Source organism: Dermochelys coriacea, chromosome 4 (genome assembly GCF_009764565.3).
Source record: "Dermochelys coriacea isolate rDerCor1 chromosome 4, rDerCor1.pri.v4, whole genome shotgun sequence".
NCBI classification, from domain to species: domain Eukaryota; kingdom Metazoa; phylum Chordata; order Testudines; family Dermochelyidae; genus Dermochelys; species Dermochelys coriacea.
In genome coordinates, this window is record NC_050071.1 from 2408786 (window position 1) to 2425283 (window position 16498).

The 16498-nt window shown below is 44.1% G+C and overlaps 1 protein-coding gene across 11 annotated transcripts in view; it reads right to left on the reverse strand.

Moving 5' to 3' along the window:
- The window catches only part of MFHAS1 (multifunctional ROCO family signaling regulator 1), a 133412-nt gene that overhangs the window by 83453 nt on the left and 33461 nt on the right, over nucleotides 1-16498 (reverse strand). The window contains exon 3 of one of the 11 annotated variants that reach the window (XM_043513840.1): nucleotides 6526-6537. The exons of the other annotated variants lie outside the window; for them this stretch is intronic. Within the exon in view, the coding sequence (XP_043369775.1) occupies nucleotides 6536-6537 (2 nt within the window). The 3' untranslated portion in view covers nucleotides 6526-6535. Of the gene's footprint in view, nucleotides 1-6525; nucleotides 6538-16498 lie in introns of those variants that run through there. 11 annotated transcript variants of the gene reach the window in all.

Here is a 16498-nt window from a genome sequence, read left to right on the forward strand (position 1 = left end):
GGCACAATGCTGGGCATCCCTGAGCTGGATTATTTGGGACAGTCCATGCTCCCTCCTTACACTAAGGAAATTAAGGAAAACGTGCATGACTGTATGTTAGAATCAGCTGCTGAAACTAGTGCTAAAATTATCAGCCGAATTAGAGAAAATGTTTAAAATACTAACTCTGATTTTCGGTTGCATCTACTAATTTTCATGAACAAAATTTGATGAATAAACATCTAATGAAAACTATGTGATAAGAAGCCACCTATTTAAAAGTAACTGGGAGAACCATATGTTCATGTAAGATGCAGTGGTTAACTCTTTATGTTTGTATGGCACATACAGATGCTAATAGTCCTGACTCCCAATGTGATTTTTTCTAATGCACTCCATAAACTCCATCCGATGAAGTGAGCTGTAACTCACGAAAGCTTATGCTCAAATAAATTTGTTAGTCTCTAAGGTGCCAGAAGTACTCCTTTTCTTTTTTGTGAATACAGACTAATACAGCTGCTACTCTGAAATCCATAAACACTGTATTCTCTTATTGTTTAATTACAGAGAAAGCTCTCCATTATTCACACTTGCAAAGCACACTGGAAAGTCCTCCACACAACCAGAACAGCAATCTCTCAGGGCTTGTCTACATTGGCAATTTACAGCGCTACAACTTTCCCGCTCAGGGGTGTGAAAAAACACCCCCTTGTGCACAGGAAGTTTCAGCGCTATAAAGCGCCAGTGTAGACAGTGCACTAGCACTGGGAGGTGCTCTCTGGTGGAGGTGGTTTTTTGGCTCTCTCCCAGCGCTCTGTCGTGACTACGCAAGCCACGTTAAAGCGCTGCCGTGACAGCACGTTAGTGTTGCCAGTGTAAACTAGCCCTCAGATTTCGCCCAGAACTCGGAGCAAACCCTGTTATTACTTTGCTATTATATGGGAAAGAATTCTGAATACTTAGCTTGGAGCTTCTCATTTGAATCCAAGATTTTAATTAAGTTATAATAAACCACGTCTTTATCTGGATAGTAATTCACCTTTCTTCAGGAGAGCTCTATCTTCCAATAACAAAACAAGAAAATGACAGAAAAGAAAAGCAGTCTCCCTCTAACTGGGGCTGGTACTGGGTGCTCACGTTATGCAGTGCAGTGTGGGGATGGCTTTAGCTGCCCAGCTCTGAGTGATGAGCAATGCAGACAAAAATGCTTTTTCAGAGAGAGAATTTTCACCTTTAAGACAACATTTAAAAATATTTCCCAAGTCATGCATTGAGCTATTAATTTAGGTCAGGGGTAACTGAAAGGATAGCGTAAAGAAACCCCAGAAGGTTGCAGTGCTCTCCACATCCTATTCATGAGTCATCTGAGTTCTGCACTGGAGGCCTCTCCTCGCATGGCACTCAGACTTTCAACTTCATCTGGGCAAAACAAGCCTTTGCGATTCTGGATGGTCCCCAAACCGCTTCGCTCATGATAATGACAAAGGAAGAGACGCAGTGGTGGTAATGAAGGTCTAAGTTGCCTGTGCATCACATGACCAGTACCAGCCAAACTTGATATTTCTCTGTATGAGCCACTTGTTTCATGAAGTGTAACAGATGCCTAGTTAATTTCTTTTTACTAATCCAAATGCAGCTATCTGCGCTGCCAGTAGATTTACTTTGCTATTTCACATTTCTCATGAAACATTAAATGTTAAGAGCATTTATGTGCTATCCCCAGGCTCAGCAGTTCATTTTCCAGAGAGTTATCTGGCGCGGGGGAAGGGGACTGTGATCATCCCCAGTTGTGGTGGGGAGGGGGAGAAGGGAGGAAACAAAAACAAAAACTGCACACCTGTCCCCTCTCCCAAGACAAAAGAAAAGGAGGTAAAAACCTGAAAAAGCAACAAGGGTGTTTATGAAATGAAACACACACACAACATATGCAATTGACTCGTAAGAATATTTTTCACACATAAAAGGGAAACAGACTGCCCATAATGAAAACTAACCATTCTGATTGTAAAACACAAAGAGTCCACCCAGCTGAACTTTACCATTAGCTAACACCCTTGGATGCCAACAGTTTCCCATGGTGCTCAGGTTCACTAACAGCCACTCTGAGAGCAGTATCAGAGCATGTGTGTTTCAGAGTAGCAGCCATGTTAGTCTGTATTCGCAAAAAGAAAAGGAGTACTTGTGGCACCTTAGAGACTAACAAATTTATTAGAGCATAAGCTTAGTGAGCTGTAGCTCACGAAAGCTTATGCTCTAATAAATTTGTTAGTTTCTAAGGTGCCACAAGAGCATGTGTGGTTTCCACAGACCCACTACTTTACACAAAGTTACAGGACCGTATCTGTATTGGGGGGTCTTCAAATCATGCAACTTTCCTTACCCCACACTTTGCTGCTGGACTTCCCCCCACCCTGAATATTCTGGATCTCACCCCCAAGGGACCCTATCTCCAGATTAAGATTGCAAAGGCAAAAACATGCTATTCCCACAGTCAGCATCAGCCAGGGTTGATTTGGAAATTCCTTGGGAAACACCCTCCCTTACGAAGTGAGTTCTGACGTAGACACGGGGTTTAGTCTTGAAATCTGTGATAAAGAGCTTTCTGTCTCCATGTAAATCCAGACAGTACTCTCTCCTAGCACACCTTCGCTAAAACCCACAGTCTATTAGACAGGCCTGCTAGCGTGTGGAATTAGCTAACTCTAGAGCACGCAGCTCTCCAACACATGCTGCACGTCTCCATTCCATGATCCGCATTCGTTCCTTCCAATCACGCAGACTGACCAGAGATGAGAACTTCCCCCAACTTCAGTGCAAATCCAGGAGTTCAAACTCCTTTGCAGGGTGGCTGAGACCGGTTTTAGCTCAGCCATTTCTTTTACGCACAGACAGCTCAATGAGCCACAAGAGCCGATATTTCACGTCTAACAGAAGCAGCTCAATCACTTTTAAAAAGTACTCAGTTTCTAGGAGATTTAATGAATATTAAAGCTGTCTTTTTAAGACACCTTTGGAGGCTAGCTGAATCGTGCAATTCCGGCTCAGGCTAGGCTGCCCAACACCCAGTGGGACAGCTCCCTGTGTGTTGCCTTCCCTCCCACGGCTGTATGCAAGTGCAGACTGCAGTGCTCCCTGCTGGGGCACTACTATGCTAGGACAGTGCCCCCATAGCCACTTGCACAAACTGTTCTTCTGAGCGAGGCAGCCCTCACCCAAAGGCTGCAGCGGCTTTTTGAGTCTCCTAGCCCAGCAGAGTGGGTCCTTAGGCCTCTCCCCCATCCTGCGAGCCTCCCAACCGTTGCCTATCTCCCCCTTGTATTCACCCTCTTCCCATGCAGGGCAACTCTTGCAGCCCCTGCCCCTCTGAAGGAAAGCAAGTTAGCAGGCACAAGGAAATGCATGACTGGAGTAACCAGATTTGGGGGTGGAAGACTGAAGGGAACAAAGGGGAAAAAGGGGAATGACTGGAGAGGCGGAAGCACACAGCATAAGGTGGCAAGGGAGTTAAAAAGAGGGAAAAATCAGGAGAGCTGAAAATCCCACACGTGACAGATGGAAAGAGGCAAGCAGACACAGGAGGAAAGAGAAAAGGGAGTGAGTGCACCGAGGGGGAGAAGGCCAACCAACGAGGGTGGAGCAGCAAGTTCAATATATTCACATTGGCATTGAATGGTCTATGAAACCAGGTGTTACAGCAAATGACACACTATCCCTTGGGGTACACAACTGTGTCAGAGAGATGACTGGGAGACCTGGCTGTAGTGAATACACTAGTGGGCCACAATCTTTTCCTTTCAGCCCCCCTCCCCCTTATCAGTCATGGAATCTGTCCATCCCCCACTCCATTACTGCAGAGGCACTTGGGCTGAAGGCAGAGCTGGGGGCAGAACTGGGCATGGGGGAGGAGCTGGGGCTAGAGGCAGAGCTGGCCGGGGGCAAAGAGGGAATGAGGGCAGAGCTGGCCTGCGGGCAGAGGTGGGGTAGGTGGCACTGCCTCCCCGTCCCTTGTGGAGGCTTGCCTGGGACCCACCACGCACCTGCCTGAACGTTCGCCCACGCACCCCTACCGTTTGGGGACCACTGGAATAGACAGATTTTAAGCTCTTCAGGGCAGGGATCATATTTCTGCTGTTTGTGCAGCATTTAGTGCAATGGGATCCTGGGTCTCCTAGGTGCTACAGCAATACAAATAATAATGGATGGTGCTTTTCTGGGGGGGGGGAGGGGGGAGCGGAGGTGTGGTTTAAGCCTTTGGGTGCTCCAGGTGTGTTACATACTCTAATTTTTCCAAAGGCAGAACCCCTCCAGAAGTGGCTTATCACTTCCCCAACATCACTGGATACCTTACAAGCTGCTCAGATGTTGTTGTGCAGGCTTCTTGTACCAACCAGTCCAGCCACAAACAGATCCTTGCAGCTGGCACAGTGGAGAGTGCTGTATTACAATCCATTTTTCATAACTTGGTCGTGCAATAACGCAATTCATTAACGTTTCAGAACCACGTTAGCTGAAGTTAAAAGGGCACTGTAGGCGTTACAGTCTAATCTAGCAAGCTCAGTGAAAACCATCATCTCCAAATAGAAATGGGCAACAGAGTAACCGTGCCTAGAATCTGCATCTGGGTTATTTCGCTACCCTAGACACCATTAGCTCAGAATCTGCCAAGACAAAGAATCAGAACCAAGGCCAACCCGCAAGAACAAGTTGACGGACTCACACGATGCTGCTACTTAGTCACCCCCCAAAGACAAAAACACAAACTACTCAACACACACCCTCCACCTGCACGTTGAACATTTCTGCATGCAGCCAATCCAAATACTTAACTCACATTAACTATGAATCCAGATTTCCCACACAATACATAATCCCCAGACAATGCACTCTCCAGGTCTTAGTGCATGTACCTAGCCTTTCTTTGGGACTGTAGGAATGCTGCATCAGTTACCACTCATGGAAAATGGTCTGCATTACAAAATGCTATTGTGTTATTGGACGTTGAATTAGCCAACACGATTTGCCATGGTCCAAGCAGAGGGGTTAGTCAGGGTCAGCAGCTCGCCATCTAACTTGACTCTTGTCAACTGGGTTTGGACACATTTTGTACCATACAGAAACCCCTCTGGCAGCAACAATGCACTCAAGCATTCTGACACAAGGAGAACCCACTGAACAAGAGCTGGGTTAAGAAACTGTTTCAAAGCGTCCCTTAAGTCCTCAGTGACTAAGAATCCAATGGATTTCTACCCTTATACAATAAATGGGCACAGCCAAGGTTGCATCCCTACCTCTTCTAAACTGAGAACAGTGATGCAGACTCCTGAGACATTTCTTCTATGAAACTCATGGAAAGTTTTAATTACCGACGGCGTTACATGCTAGACACAAGTTCGATCACGAACGAGAAGCATTCACGAATAACCTGAAATAGTTATGCTGTTGAAGATATCATTGTGACACTGGCAGATGAGGTGCCAACTCAGGCCAAAACCTCAGGCCTCACTGAATGTTACAAATGCTCAGCTGGGAGGCAGGCCAATTCCCTTGTGTACTAGAATAGATCAAAGTTATTCTTAAATGTACAAGAATGTTTTTGATATTTAAAATTCATGAAAACTAATGAGACTCTGCATGCATTGTTTTCACTTATCTGTACCCTGTTATAAAGTAATAGCAAACATTTATATTGTATATACCCCTGTATCTAAAATAAACCATCAAATGAGAAAGAAGCCTTGTGTAACTCAAATGAACTTTAACTGGAAAGGGCTATTTTTTGCACATTTGACAGCAAGTGATCATTGTGTGTGAGGATCAGAGATCAAAGACTCTAAATGTGCTCCTCTCTCCCCTCCTCAAAGAAAAGGGCCGAGGCAGCTTGTCTGTGAGAAGCAGCTATAAGAATGGACTAGGGCTGTCATGTGATTAAAAAAATTAACCTCAATCGCACTGTTAAACAATAACAGAATACTATTTATTTAAATAGTTTTGGAAGTTGTCCACATTTTCAAATATATTGATTTCAATTGCAGTAACTCCTCGGTTAACATTGTCGCGTTGCTGATCTAGTAGGGAACAGGCGCATTTAAAGCTGCACAATGCTCCCTTATAATGTCCTTTGGAAGCTGCCTGCTTTGTCCACAGCTTGCAGGAATCTCTGGAAGAGCAGCCCTCCCTCCCCTTGTGGGAATTGGAACCGGGGGGCTGGCAGCTCCTTCCCCCCTCACCTCATCAGCTCCCCTAAATTCCCTGTAAGGTCTGTGGCTGGGCAGCTGCTTAGCAGCAGTTCAGCTGTCCTGCCCTGCCCTCTGCCTTGGAGCTGCTCCCAGGAGCTTCCTGCTTGCTGGGAAAAGGGAGTAGAGGGGTGCTGATATCAGGATGTCCCCCTGCTCTTCCCCACCCCCCGCAGCAGAGAATGGGGACAGGTCTCAGGGACAGAAAGGAGGGAGCTTGCTGGAAGCTGTGTCTTCCTGTTTGAACTGGCTGATCTGCTTAAAAGGGCAACATAGTTGAAGTGGTGTCAGCGCACTTAAAGGGGCAATACACCTCTCTCTCTCTCTCTCTCTCTCTCTCTCTCTCTCTCTCACACTCTCACTCATGCACGCACCCCCCCCCAGCACTTTGAAAAGTCATCACCTGTGCAGCCATGCATGTGCCGTCAGGAGGAGGGAGTGGTGCACTCCAGGTGGATAGCATGGGCTCATCATCATGTTCAGTTTTTTGCAGGAAAGTGTTTGCAGCTACTGCCCTGCATCTATTGTTTCCTCCCTCCTGCGTCAGTCCATGCTGCCTTGTAAAAGTGTGAGGCTACATTAACAATAGTGTATTAACCCTTGACGGCTCAGCTGAGTGCTAGTTCATCATTTAGCAGCAAGGCATTCCCTGGGAAATATTCCACCCTCTTACTCCACCACCTCTACCAAGCTTCACAATCATTCATTGCTGTGTACAATATTAAACTGTTTGTTTAAAATAGTTTAAAACTTATACTGTATATGTATATAATGTATTTTTTCTGGTGAAAAAAATTTCCCTGGAACCTAACTCCCCCCATTTACATTAATTCTTATGGGGAAATTGGATTTGCTTAACATCGTTTCACAAAAAGTCGCACTTTTCAGAAACATAACTACAATGTTAAGTGAGGAGTTACTGTACAACACAGAATACAAAGCATATAGTGTTCACTTTATATTTTTTATTACATTTGCACTGTAAAAAACAAAATAGTATTTTTTCAATTCACCTAATACAACTACTGTAATCCAATCTCTATCATGAAAGTTGAACTTACAAATGTAGAGTTATGTACAAGAAGTAACTGCACTCAAAAACAAAACAATGTAAAACTTTAGCACCTACAAGTCCACTCAGTCTTACTTCTTGTTTAGCCAATTGCTCAGACAAACAAGTTTGTTTACATTTGCAGGAGATAATGCTGCCCGTTTCTTGTTTACAATATCATCTGAAAGTGAGAACAGGCGTTCACATGGCGTTGCAAGGTATTTACATGCCAGATGCACAAAAGATTGATCTGTCCCTTCATGCTTCAATCACCATTCCAGAGGACATGCATCCATGTTGATGACGGGTTCTGCTTGATAACGATCCAAACAGTGCAGACCGACACATGTCCATTTTCATCATCTGAGTCAGATGCAACCAGCAGAAGTTTGATTTTCTTTTTTAGTGGTTAGGATTCTGTAGTTTCTGCATCGGAATTTTGCTCTGACTTCTGAAAGTCTGCTCCACACCTCGTCCCTCTCAGATTTTGGAAGGCACTTCAGATTCTTAAACCTTGGGTTGAGTGCTGTAGCTATCTTTAAAAATCTCACATCGGTACCTTCTTTGTGTTTTGTCAAATCTGCAGTGAAAGTGTTCTTAAAACAAACAACATGTACTCAGTCATCATCCGAGACGGCTATAACATGAAATATATGGCAGAATATGGGTAAAACAGAGCAGGAGACATACAATTCTCCCCCAAGGAGTTCAGTCACAAATTTAATTAACGTATTATTTTTTTAACGAGTGTCATCAGCATGGAAGCCTGTCTTCTGTAATGGTGGCCAAAGCATGAAGGGGCATATGAATGTTTAGCATATCTGGCACATAAATACCTTGTAATGCCGGCTACAGAAGTGCCATGTGAACACCTGTTCTCACTTTCAGGTGAAAGTGTAAATAAGAATCGGGCAACATTATCTTCTGCAAATATAAACCAACTTGTTTGTCTGAGCAATTGGCTGAACAAGAAATAGGACTAAGTGGACTTGTAAGCTCTAAAGTTTTACATTGTTTTGTTTTTGAGTGCAGTTATGTAACCCCCCAAAAAAATAAATCTACATTTGTAAATTGCACTTTCACGATAAAGAGATTGCACTACAGTTCTAGTATAAGGTGAACTGAAAAATACCATTTCTTTTGTTCATCATTTTTACAGTGCAAATATTTGTAATAAATAATAAAGTGAGCACTGTACACTTTGCATTCTATGTTGTAAATGAAATCAATATGTTTGAAAATGTAGAAAAACATTCAAAATATTTAATACATTTCAATTGGGGTATTCTATTGTTTAACAGTGTAATTAAAACAGTGATTAATCACAATTAATTTTTTTGAGTTCATTGCGTGAGTTAATTGCGATCAATCAACATCCCTAGTATGGACACAAGGGAAAATTCTTCATCTCTGGACTGTTTGGATACTAACAGGGCAGAATAACTGAACAGGACTATGGATATCCCCAGAGTTATTCTGGGTAGCCCTGAGAGACTTTTGGGAAACTGGCAGATTACTGTATCTCCGCTATCATTTGGAATTACAGACTGTCTCACCTGTATACATATTTTACCTGATTTAACCTCTCAATAACTCTCATTCCTTTTTCTTAGTTAACTAATTAGTTTACTAAGCACCAGCATTGGCTTTCTTGTGCGATCTAGGATGCAAATTGACCTGGGTGACTGACTGATCTCTTGGAACTGGCAGTAACCTGGAATATTCATGATTTTTGGTGTAAGTGACCACTGATCACATAGTCCATCTTGCCTGGGTGACAAGATAAACAATCCAGTCTAAGGGTCTATGGCTCCATTAGAAGACTATGTTGGTACTTTAGGAACTCACATCTATTACTGGCTTAGGGCTTGGCTACACTTACATTTTATAGCGCTCCAATTTGCCGGCTCAGGGGTGTGAAAAATCACCCCCTGAGCACAGCAAGTCAGAGCGCTTTAAAGTGCTAGTGTAAACAGGCTCTGAGCGCTCGGAGCCAATCCCCTCGTGGAGGTGGATTACCAGCGCTCTCCCAGAGCTTGTGCATGACCACAACTAGCACTTCAAAATGCTGCTGTGGGAGCGGTCCCGCGACAGCGCTTTGAAGTTTCCAGTGTAGCCATGCCCTTAGTGAAATCTAATTATAGAACATAAGCACCAGTTTGGGGTCTCTGCCGTGCTTTTGACAGCCTGCCCCAGAGATAGGCACTCACAGTCGTGAGCCATTCCAGATGGTGTGACAGAGCTCCAATGAATTTATTTTACTTGCACACATTTAAGGCACACTGAGGTTATGGCACAAAAGAGAATATTTAAATTTAAGCCTAACAGCTTCTCATTAATTTGCTTGTCGGAATCTTTTCTCTCTCCACAGTGAGATTGCCTTAATTTTTAATTACCTGGCTTTCGACAGAGGGGTGAGCACATGCACGCACACTTGAACAGTTTTTCTTGTGACTAAATAAAACTTCTCCCTGAATAAGATAACTTGGCTCTATAGCAATGACCTTTGCTGCAGGGCCATTCCAAAGCTTAAATGTGGTTAGTAAGCAATTGATCCGTCAGACTGGGGTTTTCCTAAAATTCACGGTTGTCCTGGCTTTACTGAATAGCATTGTGTTCGCTTTTCTCTAATTTATATAACTATATTATGTATGTCACTTTAAAGATATTTTGGTCCATCTTAAAGCTATATTCAGGGTTTTAACTGAATATATTAAGATTTGTACAGACTGGGCAGTAGAATATGCAGCCAGTCTGCTTGACAACAGTAAGAAAATTCTTTCCCCTCATTATCAGTTGATCTTTTTGCACAACTTAAAGGGACACAAAAGAATCGATGTAAAAGTTCTGTCTAAACTTTTAGAAGTGACATCTAAAATGACCACTTAACTGAAAAAGTAGAGAAAAAAACTGAGTTTATTTTGTGCATTTATCATCACTTTGTCTAGTCAGTTCCCCAGTTTCCTATTTGCATCTGTAGTTACAGAACTTACTGTTGAATGACTCAGACTGAATGCATGCCTTCAATTTTTCTATCAAGTCTTCTGACATTTCAACTAGTTACTCAGCAACACCATATTTGAGTAGCGCACTCTATAGTTATTTCTGCAGCAGCAGAATTGTGCATAGGCAGACATGAGACGACAAGAGCTTATCCTGAAAAGTTTACAAGCCAAGTGTCCAGTTCTCCAACAACTTAGAGAGAGAAGGAACTTGCTGGATCAAGCCCTCAACCCCAACAGAAACAGAACGGAGTTCTAACTTGCCTTCTTCCCTTGCTCAGAACCTTCTCAAATGTAAAATTTCAGTGCAAAAGGAACTTAATGTACTGAATTACTGTACTGAATTAATGTTCCTCCTCTAAAGTGGAAAGGGCATAGCAGCATGGGTCCCTGGTCTTGTCCTAGATCTCTCTTTAAACCTGACTCGTCAAGGCACTACCATACAGTAATCAGCGTATGCAGAGAATGAGGCATCTCTCCATAACTGTTCCCAACAAGCTGAATTAAAAACGTACAAAATTCCTCTAAGTGTAGGGGTACAGCTGGCTTCTATGCCAGATGCCTCTCTCCCAACCCAGCATAGGGATTGGGTAGGGCATGCCCACACTACACCACTTCACAGACTACACCTATGCTGCATCTAAGGCTTAGAATCATAGAATCATAGAATATCAGGGTTGGAAGGGACCTCAGGAGATCATCTAGTCCAACCCCCTGCTCAAAGCAGGACCAATCCCCAATTTTTGCCCCAAATGGCCCCCTCAGGGATTGAACTCACAACCCTGGGTTTAGCAAGCTAATGCTCAAACCACTGAGCTATCCCTCCCCCCTATGCTGCAAATCTCTTTCGGCAGCATGTACGGTATGAATAGCTACATACCGCAGTGAAAAACAGGCTACATCCATCCTGCGTTGCACAGCTACATGTGTCAATGAAAGGCTCTGGCAGGAGGGAGGCAGAGGAGAAAGGCTCCGGCACCTCCCCATCGCAGGAGCCTTTCCCTGCAGTGAGGAAAGAATCCAGCAGCAGGACGCTACGCTGCTAAAAATACCAGTGTAGATGAGGAGGCAAGGCTTCGGCAAGTAGAGTTCTGTGGGTACTTCCTTGGATACATACCCACAGGCTCAGGAGCGTCTTTACTTGCCTAAGCAGTGTCTCACCATCTACGCTGCTATTTATACTCACGGGAGGAGGGGAGGAGAGGGAAGGGTATGTAGTGTATGTACTATGCATTCATGGGCGACGAGTATAATAGGCCAGAGGCTCTGCCTCCTCCAGCACTGCCGCAGCTGCCGGACCCCCAATTGCGGGGTTTGGCAGTGAAGTTTTTGCTTTATTATGCCCCATGCAGGTTCCAGCTCACCCTCAGCTGCCCTGGAACCTGCCTGGGGCATATCAAAAGTATCTTCTAACAGATGCTTTTCCCCTGCATGGGATGGGTCCAGGGAGGGGAGGCACAGCATGGCTTCAGCCAGCCCCGGGCTACTATAAGTGGGGGGGTTGGGCTCCTCCTGGGGGGGGGAGGAAGGGAAGGGGAGCCGAGCTGGGAAGGTGGGGGGCAGGGGGCAGGCTCGGGGCTTCGCCAGCCTGGGGCTCCTGCAGTTGTGGGGGGAGGTGCAGAGGATCTCGGGGCTCTGGCCATGAGGAGGGCATGGGCAGAGGAGTGGAGCCGGGGTCTAGCCTCCCCAAAGGGAGGCTCCACCTGCTGCTCAGGTGGACATTCCTCTGAAAAGAGTGTGCAGTACAGACATTCCCTAAGCTGCTCTAACTTACACCCATGGGCCAGCAGAGATACACGAGAATCAGAGAGGTGAATCTTGCTCCGCGTCCCTTCCAAACTCCTGTACCAAGCCTATGTCAAGCCTAGAGTCTCTCCTGCACTGTCTCCCTATGTGACTTTCTCTTTTCTAGATGGAAGGTGGCTCTGCAGTACACAGTACTACTCTCAACGTGAGACAAGCCAGGCACTGCACACACATCTGCAGTACCCCTTTACCCACACAGCACTTTGTGGAACGTATCCCGCTGGACTGTGAACCACTCCCAAGAACAGGAAACTATCACCGCCCCATTTTGTGACTGTGGAAATCGAGCCATCCCCCCAACTCTCTCCTCAGTGCCACGGATGCCGATGCAAGGTAGAACCACTGAAATACATGGGGTTACACGCGACGTACCCCATCATGAGGCAGGGCAGGATTTAGTCCAACTCTCCTGTTCACACCAGTGAGACTCCACTATCAACCGGTCACTACTATGCTACACAGGGGATGAGTGGCCCTGCTCCCCTCGCAGACAGGTTAAGGTGGCAGATTTCCACAAGAGCTCAGTACCAGGCAGTTCCCGGACAGAGAAGCTCTTTTTAAAACCTTGCCTGGTATCTTTTGTTTGAAAGCATTTCCTTCTTTTGCCTGTTGCCTTTTAATTTCATAAACAAACTGCTAGTCTTGTATTGAAAGAAAGGGTAAATAGCTTCATTCTATTTGTCCTCTAATATCAGCATTGTTTTAAAAAGCTTATAAAATATCTCCTCCTATTTGTCCCCTTTCCAAAGGGAACAGACCTAATCTTTTAAATCCCTTTTTGTGCTGAAGCTCTAAATCCCAATGTTTCCAATCAATTCACTGTCCTTCTCTAGACATTTCCATTTCTGATGTCTCTTAAGATGAGGTGACTAAAACCAAGCTCTGTAGTCAGGCCAATGATGTAGCAGTTATTTAGAATGGCATTTTCATATTTCCTGCATTATTCTTTATTACCTTGACTTTATAAGGTAACATCTTACTCACTTTTGACTGATTAAAAACAATACAAAACAAAAAACCTGAAAGTTATGGCCACTTTTCACTCTTCTGAGACAGAAGCTGTTTTTAAATTAATATAGAGCATAAGCTTTCGTGAGCTACAGCTCACTTCATCGAATGCATCCGATGAAGTGAGCTGTAGCTCACGAAAGCTTATGCTCTAATAAATTTGTTAGTCTCTAAGGTGCCACAAGTACTCCTTTTCTTTTTGCGAATACAGACTAACACGGCTGCTACTCTGAAACCTTAAATTAATATGTTATATAATTTTAGACAGGTTTCAGAGTAGCTAAGCTACTTTGCTCTTTAGTTCCCCCAGAATTCTCAGATAAAGGCCATCTGTTCTGGGTCATTTAATGCAAGTTTTTTTTCTTTTGCTTTAAGATCTCTGTCTCCTATGGCATCTCATCCTCATTACCAGAAGAATAACCTTGAGAGCAGTAAACAATTCATCAGCCTCCAAGGCAGGTGAAATCTGATGCCAAAGAAGCATTTAGCTCCTTATCTTCTGATTGTGCCCCTTCCACCCTCCTGGCTTAAGTGTCCCCATCTCTCCTATGGGATTCTTGGATTTATTCAAAACTTAGCCTGGCTTTATAGCTATATGATTTGTTCTTCGAACTGTCTCAACCTCTATTTTACATTTTGCCTGCCTGTTTTATTAGCGTCATTTAGACGGGAGATCCATTTTTAGAGGGACATTTTTGTAGCTAAATAAAGTCATGAACTTTCATGCAAGCATGTTTGGATTTGCTTCTTTCTACCCATTCCCCCTTAGCATCAATACAGCATTCTTAAAACACTTCCCTGCTGATTGTGTGGATTTTTGCTGGCCAACTTTTCCCTTCAAGCTGTTTCTATCTTCCTCATTTTAAAAGCCCCCCCCTTTGAGGTTTAGCGTCCAAGTGCCAGTGCAGAGGACGATTACACTGGGAAGGTGATAAGCAGCTGAATTATTCAAGGAAGAGCGTTATGTAGTGGATCAACCATAGAGACTTTCAGAACTCACTCCTGTTGGCTATTTGGAACTAAACAAAGGAGTCTCTCCTCTTATGCTGCAGAATTCCTTACCTGTTAAATTAATGGCTCTCAAACTTTTGTACTGATGACCCTTTTCACACTGCAAGCCTCTGAGTGCAACCCTCATTATAAATTAAAAACACTTTTTAAAATATTTAACACTATTATATATGCTGGATGCAAAGCAGGGATTGAGGTAGAGGCTGACAGCTCGCGACCCCCAATAGAATAACCTCGCAACCCCCTGAGGGGTCCCAACCCACAGTTTGAGAATCCTTGTGTTAAATCTCTCTGTGACAGCCCAGAGAGCAAATACAACAGTCCTGCCAGCAGGTGGAAATGGAAGAGAACACAATGCTCCTGTGAAGCCACCTGGATAAAAAGGGCTGCCTAGCTGGCCCTACTCACTTTGGGAGACAGCGCTGCAACCGGAGCTGCAGATCTTGACCCGCCTCATAAGCTGGAGCGAAGGTTCCAGCCCCATAGGCTATAGAGGCAGCATGCATCAATAAGGGTCATTGAGAAGTCTGTCTGTAATGACTCACTTTTCTAGGTGACTGCTTCTCCTGCTGGCCCCCATAAGAATGGCCACACTGGGTCAGACCAAAGGTCCATCTAGCCCAGTATCCTGTCTTCTGACAGTGGCCAATGCCAGGTAATCACCAAGTGATCCATCCTCTGTTGCCCATTCCCAGTTTCTGGCAAACAGAGGCTAGGGACACCATCCCTGCCCACCCTGGCTAATAGCCTCTGATGGACCTAACCTCCATGAATTTATCTAGTTCTTTTTTGAACCTGGTTATTAGTCTTGGCCTTCACAACATCCTCTGGCAATGAGTTCCACAGGTTGCCAGGATCGCCTTTTAAAAAATTGGCATAATCTGGTGCAGAAGCTGATCTAAATGATATGTAACCTATCACAGTTAGCAATTCTGCAATTTCACTTTTGAGTTACTTCAGAAATCTCAGGCGAATACCATCTGGTCCTGGTAAGGCGTTTCTGTCTGATTTATCAGTTTGTTCCAAAACCTCTAATGACACCTCAATCTGGGACAGTTCCTCAGATTTGTCACCTAACAAGAATGGCTCAGGTTTGGAAATCTCCCTCATCCTCAGCCGTGAAGACCAATGCAAAGAATTCATTTAGTTTCTCTGCAATGGCCTTATCATCCTTGAGTGCTCCTTTAGCACTTTGATCATCCAGTGGCCCCACTGGTTAACAGGCTTCCTGATGTACTTAAAATTTTTTTTGCTATAACTTTGAGTCTTTGGCTAGCTGTTCTTCAAATTCTTTTGACCTTCCCAATTATATTTTTACACTTCATTTGCCAGAGTTTATGCTCCTTTCTATTTTTCTCAATAGGATTTAATTTCCCTTGATTAAAGGATGCCTTTTACCTCTCACTGCTTCTTTTACTTTGTTGTTTAGCCACGGTGGCTCTTTTTGGAGACTCTGTTTTTTTAATTTGGGGTACACATTCAAGTTGAGGCTCTATTATGGTGTCTTTAAAAAATTTCCATGCAGCTTGCCTTTTAATTTCTGTGTAACTCTCTCATTTTTGTGTAGTTCCCCTTTCTGAAATTAACTACCACCATATTGGGCTGCTGTGGTGGTTTCCCCACCACAGGGATGTTAACTTTAATTATATTATGGTCACTATTACCACAGTAGGTGAACAGCCAGCACGTCAGATGAAATTCAATGTTGCCAAACTCATGGAAATTCCCACTGGAAGGAATTCATGAGAATATCCAAGTTATTTTAGACAGGATTTTAATAAACAACAATATAAGCTCTCATGCTTCAGAGCACGAGCCAGCCACGACCTGACGGGTTAGGAACAACCCAGCCCTTCCTATGGGCAGGTTATTAAGGGGAAGATTTTGAAAAGCCAAGACACCTAACTCCCACATGCATCTACAGGTTCTTTGCACCATTCTTTGAAGCGTTTGGCTCATTAGATACAGGACTAGACGGACCTCAGATCTGCCTGGGATGGCAATGCCTATGCTAACACCACATTTTATAATTACATCACTGCTTGCTCAGGTACTAAGCACAGTAATCCTTTTCCCCAGTGATCTCATTCTGCCACATCTGTCTCTGCCTGCCAGCCTATTCTCTGTTTAACTACATGACTGAGAGGGCAGTGTTCCAAGCAAGGCAAAGCTTTATTTTTTAAAAACAATTTCTGATTATAGGAGTTTTAAATCTTTTGGTGCTGACGAGCAGATTGACTCAGGCATTACACAACTAAGGATAAAGCAGGACAGAGACTAAAACAAAAACACAAGTTCATGTTTTCTCAGATATCTAATAGCCACAATTTTTCAGACAATTCTCAATCCAAGCGTCTACATGAAAGCTCAGAGGGGGATTCTGTGTGCTGTATGTGTTCCAAAGAGCA